The following is a 12,976-nucleotide window of genomic DNA, read 5'->3' as shown; positions in this document are numbered from 1 at the left end:
AATAATAATAATAATAATAATAATAATAATAATAATAATAATAAATATACGACTTCAAAGAAACATTTCTATTTCACAGCAGACAAGCACTGACCTTAATCATCGGTCCCTTGTCTCTAGAGCTGTAATATCGCGATATCTCCCTTGGTCTGAGGTTCTAGGGCTGATATCTCGCGCTACCTGAGCCGTCAGTGTCTCATTCCGCCACCGTCTAGCCTGCCGGGAGGGGGTTTAGTTTTCAGCTCCGCAATATTCATTTTATACGGAAACTTGACAGAATTCGTATTTATAGCAAACAACGACGTTTTATTTATTTAAGTAAACGTAACAGTCTAGCTAACGTTATTAAGTAATTGTTAACTCAAAGCGGTAAACTTGTACAGGGAAGATAATTTAACGGTAACGCACAGCCGGTCGTGAGCTAACAAAGAAAATCCTTTCTCTCCACAAATAATCCCCCACTATTCTCTTTAGTTATGAGTCATGTGGTCGTTGAGAATCCACACGGTCTAGATCAGCAGGTAAGTGCTTTTGTGTTTTTTAAGAATATTTTGTGATTTGTGCTTTTCCCCACATGTAGTTTTGGGCCGTTTTGAGCGTCGTAAGAGCTAAGCCGCTAGCTAAGCTAAGCTAACGCCGCGGCTGCTAAAATGGAGGCTGTGAAGAAGATGGTGATGGCGGAGCTCGACACCGCGGCACTAAGGCGCTCCGTATGAACCCCTGTACATGTAGAACAGCCTGACACCAGCCCCAATCGATCTCAATTTAATATCCAAATATAATTTCACTTAGTTTGTATTGTTATTCCTAAAGTCGACGTTAGCTGCCGATTACGGCCCGGCCGGTGTCCCACGGCGGCCCGGCTAAGCGTTGGGCCTTCTCAACCTGAAACGTGGCGCAGGAAAAAATGTTGGCAGCGATTTAGCAACCCTTAATTGTAGTGCTCTCGCGTCCAGTACTTGTTTAAGAAGTATACATGCCTGGAAGCTACTGGACTGTTTGTCAAGGAATGTTTTTACTTTTTCGTCGTCTCACTCTAATTTATCGACATTTTCTAGTACGATGGGCCAAACTAGAGCAGTGTCGTCTGACATGTCGTATGTTCGACAAGTCAACGAAGTTTTAGCGAAACAACGCTGTAGTTAATACAGACCTTCACGTTATGGATCGTTGAGAGACTGTAGTGGAAAGTATTGTTGATAATGGCAATGACTTATTATATACCTGACATTACGGCGACATCTGTGGGGATTAGTTATACCGTGCCCTCAGTTATGTGTAAGAACTGAGCCAGGTTCCCCTTTTATGTTAGTATTGTGTCTTTAAGTGCTTTAATGATAGTGGGGGGGGGGGAACAAAAATCCCTGCATTATGTGTCTTGGTTTGTCTGAAGTTCAGTTTCTGGAGTTGTTTTGCAAAACTAGTTGTTAGATAGATGTAGGTTTTAAACTGGAATGTTTTAAGTTGATAAGATGTGAATTAGCCTTTATTCATATTTCCTGTTCTGAATGTACTGGTTTTATTTAATGACTTAATTTATTTTTTTGACCTAACAAACTGGAAGTGGTTTTAACAAAGTTTACTTCCTGTCCCGTGGTTTCATTAAGACCAGTTTCTAAAGACTGATCTGGATGGTGTATTTAATTAATTTACTGTACTGAGCATTCTAAGGAAAGAATTTGTGGTCATTTCATTTATATCTAGCGTTTGTTTAATCTTCACTTCTCAATTGCTTACTTAATTGTTTTCTTTTCTAGCTTGCTGCCCTAGACTTGAACTCTGCTGACGGACAAGGCGGAGGAACCGGCAGTAAGTAATGGGCAGACCATACCTGAACCTAAATATTTGCATGTTACTGTGCAGTTTTACAACTTGGACTTCTCTTTACAATTTGCCAGTGTAGTTCAGAAAATTACTACAGGGACACAGTCAGTGTTGTATAACTTTTGTTCTTTCTTTTTTTTTTTTTTTTTTAAATCCAGGGCGTTACATTCCACCTCACTTAAGGAACAAGGATGCTGCCAAAAATGGTGAGTTCAAGCTCCCGTCTACCTCGGCCAGTCTATCAACGCAGATATTGTGATGTTCTTGATTTTAAAAACCCATCAAACAGGGATAACTGAAATTTATTTGATTTAACAAGAACCAGAAAACCCTTTCCCCTGGCCAAAATGGTGGTTATTGGCTGAATTTTTTTTTGCTAGTGCATGGAGGGAGAAGGGGAAACCCCATCAAATTGGTTTTCTTTCTATGCATGAAGGCTTTTTTAAAGTAGGGCAATTTTGCTGCAAAACAGCAGTGGCCTCAAAATTTCACCCCAGAATGCTCACAAAAGGGGCAATCGTTAGAACTGCCTGAATCATTTGAACACATACACTTTTTACTAGCAAACAATATTCCCAAGTTTTTGTGGGTGGCTATATATATATATATATATATATATATATATATATATATATATATATATATATATATTCCTTTTTTTTTTTTTTTTAAAGGATTTATTTTTCCTGCACTTGTTTAGCCTCTTAAAGGCAAATCAGGACACTTGTTGTGCCTGGGACTAGTCCTGAAATGTTTTTCATGGTATCATGATACTGTGTCATTGCACACTTGACGTTTTTCTCGTTTTGCTGTTTTCTTATTCCACAGCAGGAAATGCTTATTCCACTGGTAGACAGTGCGGTTATTCAGTGGCACCAGTAAATCTCTGTAAGTCCCTTCTATCTGCTTTCGCTGAGGGCAACCTGCATTTCCAGATGCATGAGATAGCCTTTTTACACACAGCAAAGCCAGTGTGAAGTGGAGAGGGTGAATTTGGAGCTGTACACTTCCAACAGCCATAAAAGATAAAGATATACTCTTGATTAATTGATGTGCTTCTTTGCTGGGATGCTTTCAGTCTAAAGTTCTAAGTTTTATTGGTAAATCAAAAATTCACACCGGTTTACCAGAATAAGTTCTACAGCTTTTAAAGTGTAGTGCATTTTTACCACTGCATACTTGAGGCCAAATTTTACCTGCCAGTGTCCCCATAGTTTCTTCTAAGCAGTTCCCACAGCCATGGCAAGCAGAGTGTCAGCAAAGACAGAGAAATAACTATACTTCAGGATGGGATGACTGTAAGATTGGTAACTATTAGTGTAGTCAAGGCCAACACTCTTACTGCATGAGCCTGTAATTATGGGCACATCTTTTTATAGCCATCTTCCCTACCTTTGCTCAGGTTACCCAAGACTGGCCTCTCAAGAGCTTGCCTTTTACCATGCCTACAGTGGGGGTTGGAGAGACAGCTGTGGTATACCTGCATGCCATCTATTTGTTGGCAGACTTTCATGGTGTACATAGTTGAACACTGGGGTGTAATTGATGTGCCCCTGCTTTGTCATGGACACGTGAGGAAAAGCAACAAAAATCTGGGCCTAACAGTGTTTGGAAGCTTAAATTGCTGCTTATGATGCATGATGGTGCTTTAAACACTTTGCACTGCATCACTAGTGTGGCTGTCCTACTAATAAATGACACAATGTTAACTACAGTCTACTGACCGTGAGACTCTGCACCTTTTGCATCGTCATTCCAATAAAACAAATTAAATATCACTGTTTTGCACATATTTGGAACGTTGACATCAAATTGGTCATTTATCTTTTAATAGTCTTTTAAAATTATTGGTGTTTTTTTTTTTTTTTTTTTTGTACATTATTGACAGACTTAAACCTGAGGGCATTCATATTCTGCCGCAATAGCTTTAAAGCTTATTGACCGTGTGCATTCTGTGGACTAACACATTCACGTCCCCTTATGACAGATGATGGAATACGCCATCTTTCCAACTATAGTTTTGTTGTCATTTCGGCATTCTAGTGCATTCTCAATCCTAATTTATACCCTTGAGATGTATTGTTTGGGTAAGTGTTGGCTCAGTGTGCAGGCATCTCCAGAGGATGACACCTGTTTTTCCATCTAGTGTCATACACATGGAAACACCTCAGTTTCCCAGACTGAGTGAGCTTCAGGTTTTTTGTTTTTTTTTTTTGTTTTGGAAGTGCAAAACAAAATTGTGATCTTGGATGCTGCAATTGACATATCTATAGAGGAGAGGAGAGTAGGAACATTGCAGCTTAGTAGTTAATGTGATGTGGCACTTTGCAGTAAAGGTGTTTTTTGTGCTGGTCTAAATAGTTTGTGATCTGTAGCAGTGACTACTGCATGTGTTTTCTTAGGTCAGCACATGAACGTTTTATGTCTGTCGCTATTCCAAATGACTAGCTTCCAACGCAAACCCTGAAAATGCTTTTTTACAGGCTTAAAGGTGAAACTACTCCCTGCTACTAGTATTTTTTTTTTTTTACTTGTTTAGAACCACTGGACACTTATTTTTGGCTTAATACTCAATTTTAAATTGTTAGATTAGTATTATTGGAGACAAACCTGCATAATTTGCCAACTAGTGTACTTGTCTACAGTCAGTTGTGAGCTGTTACAAGGCTTTTCTTTGTGCCTTAATTGAATGGGAGAAAATTGTAAAAGCATGTACCTGCTGGATGACGAAGAAGAAAAAAGCACAACATAACCCAAAAGTCATCCCCTGAGGTTGAATCAGAGCCCATTCAAAACAACACTAACCTGTAGCTCGCCACGTTGTTGCTTTAGCCTCGGATACTTAAGGCCTGCTGTGGTAGTAGTAGTAGTAACAGTTGTACCCCGCCTCCACCAGCATCAGCCTGCACTGATAACAGTGGGGCCACCGATGGAAACGATGACACAGCCTGTGTCCAAAGCTGGGTAGATTGTTGTGGTAAATGTCCTGGAAAGGGAGAGGTTTAACAGGTCTTTCAGCACTGAACCAAGCCTTCTTTAACTTTTTTTTTTTTTTTTTTAAGATGCCGTGATTTTCACCCCAAACTCTTAATTTGTCTGTTCTCTTCCACGGAGGCAGAACTTGCTCTGCATTTTTGCTTAATTTATACATTAACTCAAACCTGTTGCTGCAGCTTTTTACTGGTTTTACTTTTAGTCCAGGTTCTAGTCTTTTTGAAGTTGCTTGTGTCCATCCCACTTGCTACAAACTTAGTCTTGAAGAGGGTCAGCCCCTAAGGAGGCTCACTGCTAGTAAGGACTTGGAATACAGTCAGATGAGTAGGTTTACTCATTTAGATGTTCCTTTATCACAAGCCTCTTACGTTTTTTTTGTTTTTTTCCCCCCATTTCCCTCCACTTTAAGATTCACCTGGATGGGACAACGGACGCACCAATGGATTTGTGAATGGTTACCATGACAATCGCACCAACGGGGGCTTTGGAGGGCGTGGACCCCCGCGCAACGATAGAGGTGGGCGAGGCGCCTACCGTGGTAACAGGGGTGAAGGCTCGTTTAATCAACCATTGCAAAATGCAGGTGGGGAAAACCTGTCGTATCTCTCAATACTGAGCTACAGGTGTAGGTTATGCTCCACCCTCCCCCACCCTCGTTTGCAGTTATATTGTAGTTTAGTCTGAGCGTACATAGGACTTAAAGGTTAAAGTTTTTTTTTTTTTAAGGGGAAACTATTCTGGTAAAAGTTAGGAACCGCATCTTAAATGATCCTGTCATGTCACTAATAGTCTTTGTCTGCTTTATACAGCATTTGGAAACTATGACAACAAAGATGGGAACTGGGGAGGACCTCCCAGAGATGCCGCTTTCAACAGCTTTGGGGGCCGCACAGACAGATCTAAGCCTGCGTTCTTCAATGATCGTGGGGCAGGCTCCCGGGGAAGGTGTGGAATTACTGCAATGATTTTATAACCTGGAGTATTGCTAGAATGTGAAGTATAATTTTGATTTTTGTGCAGGTATGACCGTGGGGGCTTTTCGAGTGGAGGAAACAGTCGTTGGGTGGAGGAATCAAGAGAGGATGACTGGTCCAAGCCCACTGCTCCCAATGACCGCCTGGAACGGTAAGGAAACCTGGACCCTTCGATTCAGAATGGGATGTTCAATTTCAGGATGTTTCCAGGCTTTTCAGTTTTGTAAAATTTGTCTTGTAGTGAGCTTTTCTCTGGAAGCAACACTGGGATAAACTTTGAGAAATATGATGATATTCCTGTGGAAGCTACTGGCACAAACTCCCCAAAACACATTGAAAGTGTAAGTTTTTCCTCCTTGTTCTTGTGTTTTGTTGCTATTGTGTGTTAATTGGCATAACTGTTCTGATCCTTATTCAGTTCCATGATGTGGACATGGGGGAGATTATCATGGGGAACATTACCTTGAGTCGCTACACTCGTCCAACTCCTGTCCAGAAGCATGCCATCCCCATCATCAAGTCCAAGAGAGACCTGATGGCCTGCGCCCAGACTGGTGAGTACAGCTTGGTTTCCATTAAATCCCAATGGAAAGGCCAACTGTCCAATTAATGCCCTTTTGGTACATGACTGATGGTTTTTAATTAACTGTTTCAGGCTCTGGTAAGACTGCTGCATTCTTGCTGCCAGTGTTGAGTCAGATCTACACTGATGGTCCAGGGGATGCTCTGCAAGCTGCCAAGAACAGTGGACAGGTACTGAGAATGTTAATGGCAATGGGTTTTAGCACCTGTTTGCTGTCAGTGTGTTTACTGTGTTTTTTTGTTTTTTTTCCCCCTTAATGTCACAGGAGAATGGAAGGTATGGCCGCCGTAAGCAGTACCCACTCTCCCTTGTTCTAGCCCCCACCAGAGAACTGGCCTTGCAGATCTATGATGAGGCGAGGAAGGTGAGCCCAGACATAAACCATTATCATAATGCTGTCTTTTAATAATTTAATCTGTATTTTGAAAGTTAACTCTCTTGCTTTTCAGTTTGCCTATCGCTCACATGTGCGTCCCTGTGTGGTGTACGGTGGAGCTGATATTGGCCAGCAGATCAGAGACCTTGAGCGAGGATGTCACCTGCTGGTGGCCACACCTGGACGTCTGGTTGATATGATGGAGAGGGGCAAGATTGGTCTGGACCACTGCAAGTAAGTGTAGTACACAAGGGAAAAAATTAAGCCTGGATCTGCAAACTATTAAAACAGGATGTCAAAGTGCAGTCCTAAAGGGCTGGTGTCCCTGCTGGTTTTCCAACTCTCCTTGCTGATTACCTTGAACAGCTGTGTCAGCTGTTGGCTGCTACTTGACTTAAAACACCTGATCAAGGTATTTGGCAGGTTCTGGGGAGAATTGAAAACCTAGCAAGGGACTGGTTTGAGTTTGACACCAGTGTATTAGATTCAGTAGGTTTTGTCTAAACTGACTGACGTGTTTTTCAGCTACTTGGTCCTGGATGAAGCTGATCGCATGTTGGACATGGGATTTGAGCCACAGATCAGGCGCATTGTGGAGCAGGACACAATGCCCCCGAAAGGAATCCGTCAGACCATGATGTTCAGTGCCACCTTCCCTAAGGAAATCCAGGTATGTAGCTGCAGTCAGTACGCATGCAGAGTTACCTGATATGTGTGCTTACATGTGGCCTGTTTGTGTAGATCCTGGCCCGTGACTTCCTGGAGGACTACATCTTCCTGGCTGTGGGTCGTGTTGGTTCCACTTCAGAAAACATCACACAAAAAGTCGTCTGGGTTGAGGAGAATGACAAAAGGTCCTTTCTCCTAGATCTGCTTAATGCTACAGGTATTAATGCTCCCCACACACTCGTCATGAAGGTTCTTAAGCTCCTACATTGTGCCGTGTGTCAGTCTGCCATATGCGTACTTTGTGCCTCCCTGTAAATAAATGTTCATTAGAGCTTTCACTGAAAAACTGTCAGAATGTCATGCAGGGGTGAGCAGACATTATGGGGTTGTAATGCTATTAAGTTGTGTCCTGAGCAGCCTTGTGTTTACTGGCTGGTTTGGTTTTATCTTAGTAATTCCCACTGAGATTCAGGAAAATGTGACAGAGGCTCCAGAGAAACCGGGTAAGTTTGAATAAAGCATACCTTCACTCTGACCCACAAGCCAGAAACATCACATCCCACAGCTCATCCTGTCCCTCTGCTCCCCGGCTAACATGCTGCCTCAGTTTTGTTTTTTTTCTTTTCCACTGAGAATCTGTAGGAACAGTGACGTTTGCCTTCCACTGTACAGTCAAATGTCGATGGTTAACAAGGGGCCCAGCATAGACTTTGGTTTATAGCAGTAAATGCTAGGATAATTATAGCTGAACTGTTTTAAAACTGCCTCTAAGCAGCACTGCTGTTGCTGTTCCCATGCAACCATGAGATACAGCAGCTGCTATAAAAAGCAATCAAATAAGTAATTTATGGCCTGCCCTGCGAAGGCACATGCTGTCATTAAAGATAAGAGGGGCCTTGGGGGGGGGTGCAATTTAATAGAAATAGCAAAGCTGTTACTGCCTTAACAATTTAGTTTCTTTCTCAACACGCAGGCTTTAGCAATAGTGGAGGATGGAGCTTTGGATGTAGCTTTTACTTTTCTTGGATGGTGCCACAGTGGCTAAATGATTAGGATGTGTAAGTGATTTGGAATGGCCTGTCCTATCCCGTCACCCCAGCCATTTTATATCAAGCTTTTATTCTGATAGCCATTAATGCCTCATCTGACTGGAGTTTAGTTGCAAAACGTGGTCGTTCATGTACATTTAAAGCTGTGACAAAAAACAGAAGTGAGCTGCCAATTAATGGTTGTCAGTGAATGTAAAGCTTTTTATTCAACCCCTTCATTTCAAAGTTCTCATTTTGGTTTTGATTACTTCATGATATTGCAGTTGCTGACCTTTTTAGTGTGCCTGAGTTCCTGCTTCCATTACTTTCGTAGCTTATTATTTATCCTAGAAGCATTAGAGCCACAGAGCGTGAATACATCGGTGTCGTTTCTTGTGGCTGTGCAGGTAAAGACTCATTGACTCTGGTGTTCGTGGAGACCAAGAAAGGAGCTGATGCTTTGGAAGACTTCCTGTACCGTGAGGGTTACGCTTGCACCAGCATCCACGGCGATCGCTCCCAGAGGGACCGAGAGGAGGCTCTGCATCAGTTCCGCTCTGGGCGCTGCCCAATCTTGGTGGCTACAGCTGTAAGTAATGTTGCCTGGGTTCCTGGACCTCCAGAAGTGAACAGTTATAAAACACATACTCAGACAGGTTAACGTTCTGTTCCTTCTGGTTTGCAGAACTCTGCTCCAAACATGGGCAACAATCAGGCATTAATGTCTTTGCCTTTTTTCTCAGGTGGCTGCTAGAGGTCTGGACATCAGCAATGTGAAACATGTCATAAACTTTGACTTGCCCAGTGATATTGAGGAGTACGTTCACCGTATTGGCCGTACGGGACGTGTGGGCAACCTCGGTATGAAGCAAACTTTGAGCAAGCACAAAGATGAACGATGTGGAAAAGTTGTTCTTACTCTTGGCCTTTGTTGAGCAGGTCTGGCCACGTCGTTCTTTAACGACAAAAACAGCAACATAACCAAAGATTTGCTGGACATCTTGGTGGAGGCCAAGCAGGAGGTTCCTTCCTGGCTGGAAAGTCTGGCTTACGAGCACCAGCACAAAAGCAGCAACCGTGGTCGCTCCAAGAGGTAAAGCCTCAATAAATGCCCCCCATAGGCATGGGTGGAGTATTGGGCATGAATTAAAGTTCATTGTGCTGTGTTGTCCAGGTTCTCTGGTGGTTTTGGAGCTAGAGACTACCGTCAAACCCCTGGATCGGGAAGCTTTAGCAACAATCGTGCAGGGCGCAACACTGGAGGCCATGGAGGAAACCGTGGCTTTGGGGGAGGTAGGCAAACGATTACCTGTGGGGTTTCTGCATTAACACATTTAAAAACTCAAAAGTTGATCTATTAAAGTTCAGAGCCCATTTCCTAAGTTAACATGAACAAAAATGTTGGTATTGACTGTAATGGATGTGAAAGGATGTAACCCAGAGAAGATCTGTTGTATTGTTCTGGGCCACAGGAGCATCCTCGCGACCTCTAACCTCTAACTTGTCTTTCTCAGGTGGATTTGGCGGCAACTTCTACAGCGCTGATGGCTATGGGGGAAACTACAACCACTCTGGTAGTGTGGATTGGTGGGGCAACTAAACGCCATAGGATGAGGTTGCCATGCCAACCATACCCAATGGAAACCACATGTTAACTTAAGCCAGACCATAACAACCCTCCCTGTGTAGCTTCACTGACACACAGTACATTACCAACCTGGTTCTCTGCCGTTCGCTTCTCTCAAAAAGGAAGCGCCGCACGACGCAAAGGAAAGTCACCAGCACGTGCGACGCACATGAGACCGCAGAGAGTCGCACGCCTCAGAGTGAGCATGGATGCTGACACGCATTGTCCGACAGCAACCTCGGACTTTCATTGTTAAAAGTATTTTTGTTCTTTTTGTGGGGGGAGCCCGATTGAATAATCTGAGGATCACTTGTATGTTAATGTACTGTGCCTTTTTGAATTTAACCAGGAAATCTATTTTCATGTCACCAGATGAAAATGGCCAAGAGCTCTAAATTTGTTTTTACTGTTTTGTTTGGTGACACTTATTAGAAAGGTAAAATAAGCTTGGACTTAATCAAACCTTGGCAAATACTGGGATATTGTGGCTCCCAGAGTCACGATTCCATTTGAACTTCAAATTTATTGCAGGAACATCATGTAGCCTTTTCTAGTCAAAACAGCTAATGGAGCCATTACTACATCGAACACAAACTGGGCCACTTTAATCCCAAGGGACGACGTTACATTTGTTTTCTTTGGTTTTGCTCACTCTATCCTGGACAGGCTCCTCATTACGGTAGTCTTCAAAATAGCCATTCCTGTTGTGATCTTAAACACAGAAGTCATTAAGCTCAGTGCCAACAGTCGCTGAGGTTGAAATGAGAATATTCAATGCTGGAACTTGTTACTCCACATTTTTAAATTGACTTGACAGTGTTACGGCAGCTAGTATGTTACCAAGTGCTAGCTACATTAAGTGGGCGGTGTTTTTTACTTGAGACATTTTTGGTGCAGGTGTGTGCAGAATTGAAACCTAGTCGTTTTTTTTTTTTTTTTTTTTTTTTTTTTTCTCGTTTCTCTACAAATATGTATCAAAACAAAATGCCTGCCATCTTGAAAGTGAAGTTCAAAATGGCTGCATAAAGGACCACAGCATCGGGACGGCAGAGCGTGGTGTTGGTGTTTATGGACTCGACCGGCAGCCGTGGGGCCAGTTGGTATTCTACGTTTGCTAGTGTTTTGTTTTTTGGTCAAGGAGGAACGACGCGTGAACTGAGTCGCAGGCTTAACTTAATTTACTACAGTTTTCTCTTTTCAAGCTGCGTTGGAGGCAGGTTCATCTTTGAGAGACAGGCATTCGAATGATCAGAGGTTTATCGATTAAACTGCAATGAACAGAGCAGCAGCCGGACCTCCGGGTCTGGGAGCGGGCGTCGGCATGGGGCAGTGTTCAGGGCACCGCCGCTGTCAGTGGCTTTGGTTTCTATTGCTGTGCAGTGTAACTGGAGGTGACCACAGACCAAGTCACTTCCTGTAGGACAGAAGCACTGTCAGGTGCTGAGGTTCGTCTGTGCAGATGCGTATCTAGAGAAATCTGTGGCTTTTCCTCTGAGGAGCAGCCAGCGAGAGGAGAGCAGGAGCGTTGGCTTCCAAGTGCTCCCAGGTCTCATCGGGTGTGTTGTGCCTTCAAACCTTTTTTAAGAAATTGAACTATAAGCGGATGCACTGACAGTGAGAACGTGCGATTGAATGGTGCTACTTGTTTTAGGTGTGTAGGCCCTTGTATGTCGTGCCCATCAAGTTTTACAAAAGTTCTTTTATTGCACATCTAGAGTTTTATATAGATGTCTTGGATATGTGTCCTTAAGCTTCCAAATATTGTGAGGAGACTGTGGTGGGAAAACGCAGCTTGTTTACAAAGGGGAAGGGTTGTCAACGTTTGAACCAGGATTTATTTGGGACCAGGGGATTTAGCAGTTGGGGGAATTTAGCCATTTGCACAGATTTCTAGATTCTACTTTTGCTGCTAGTTTTGTGTAATTTATTAAGCATTTTTGACAAATATTTATTTTTGTAAGCCTCAAAGTGATTCTTTGAAAGTTTCAGACACTTGACCAAAAGACAGTACAAAAAACACTGGCACTTGAATGTTGAATGTCACCTGTATGCGTGAAATTTATATATTTCAGGGTAGTGTGAGCTTTTAATGTTTAAGATGCATTGGACTCAGTCGGTAATATCCACAGCTGTTTCGGGGCCTCCTCTGGCCCAGTAATCTTTGTTAGATTATACCAATTGGTCAGCAAAATTTGAAATGAACAAACATGCCAAGGTTTGGAATAAAGCAAATCAGTTTCCTAAGCATATCAGTGCAGAAGTGTTCAGATTCTCCAAATGTGTGCATTATCGATTCTTTACTCTAATTTGACCAGAATTCTTTTCTCCAGTGAATGTCTGGCACATGGCAATCCTTAAAGAAACAAACATGTGGTTTATTCTCATTGTTGTATTTGCATATATGACTCCTGGGTTCCCTGTGCACGTGGAGCAGGTCTGCAGTACTGAAGGTTCTGTGCCAAGTAGAACCGGAGACTTGTTCCTTGTTCCAGGGAACCCCAGAGCTCTTTAGATGTAGACTTTGCTTTCTGTATTAGCTTAGAAGCTCCTGCACTGCATGGGAAATACTCAGCTGTGCAACTGTATGATTTTACCAAAATAAAATGTTTGAATGCAAAAGTATCTGAAAATCAAGCATGTTTCATGAAGACTTGTTTACTGTAGTTGTTGAGCGATGACTTGTAGCAGAGCAGCCTGACGGCCTGGGTCCATGTGGGCCAACGGGCTGCACAACTGGATTTGGTAGATTGGCCAGGTTTTCTGTTGGAGAGATAAAGTTTTCATTTGGAAGTTCAACCGTGTCGTTGGTCTTTTGTTTTTGATTGAACTTGTCTTCAGTTAAAGTTTTGTTCTGAGCTCAAACATGTTCAAGCCACAAATGGTGTTGTATTGGTTTGTTTA

At 42.7% G+C, this 12,976-nt stretch overlaps 1 protein-coding gene across 9 annotated transcripts; it reads left to right on the top strand.

The window, feature by feature from the left end:
• Positions 1 to 183: 183 nt before the first annotated feature.
• Positions 184 to 12,871, top strand: ddx3xa (DEAD-box helicase 3 X-linked a). Of its 9 annotated transcripts, XM_029137189.3 has the most exons (22): positions 184 to 521; positions 1,758 to 1,809; positions 1,983 to 2,030; positions 2,653 to 2,712; positions 3,039 to 3,131; positions 3,227 to 3,298; positions 5,228 to 5,401; positions 5,628 to 5,763; positions 5,839 to 5,943; positions 6,034 to 6,133; positions 6,211 to 6,346; positions 6,448 to 6,545; positions 6,641 to 6,739; positions 6,825 to 6,985; positions 7,277 to 7,421; positions 7,493 to 7,637; positions 7,873 to 7,923; positions 8,856 to 9,037; positions 9,192 to 9,309; positions 9,388 to 9,541; positions 9,623 to 9,741; positions 9,963 to 12,871. In XM_029137189.3, exons 1-22 carry the CDS (start codon positions 477 to 479, stop codon positions 10,046 to 10,048), a joined length of 2,379 nt encoding a protein of 792 aa, XP_028993022.1. In that variant the 5' UTR covers positions 184 to 476; the 3' UTR covers positions 10,049 to 12,871. The 9 variants fall into 9 exon arrangements, with proteins under 9 accessions (XP_028993022.1, XP_028993031.1, XP_028993023.1 ...); XM_029137198.2 differs by lacking the exon at positions 3,039 to 3,131 and having other exon boundaries at positions 5,228 to 5,335; XM_029137190.2 differs by lacking the exon at positions 7,873 to 7,923.
• Positions 12,872 to 12,976: the final 105 nt, after the last annotated feature.

Source organism: Betta splendens, chromosome 21 (genome assembly GCF_900634795.4).
Source record: "Betta splendens chromosome 21, fBetSpl5.4, whole genome shotgun sequence".
In the NCBI taxonomy this organism is placed as follows: Eukaryota; Metazoa; Chordata; class Actinopteri; order Anabantiformes; family Osphronemidae; genus Betta; species Betta splendens.
This window is presented reverse-complemented; position numbering and strand designations above follow the sequence as displayed.

Bases quoted from the DNA above. Each gene is read 5' to 3' on its own strand.
- ddx3xa (XM_029137189.3), top strand. From the start codon at position 477: ATGAGTCATGTGGTCGTTGAGAATCCACACGGTCTAGATCAGCAG. The intron at 2,031-2,652 runs GTGAGTTCAAGC...CTTATTCCACAG, and splicing joins CAAGGATGCTGCCAAAAATG to CAGGAAATGCTTATTCCACT. The intron at 2,713-3,038 runs GTAAGTCCCTTC...GTGTCCCCATAG, and splicing joins AGTGGCACCAGTAAATCTCT to TTTCTTCTAAGCAGTTCCCA.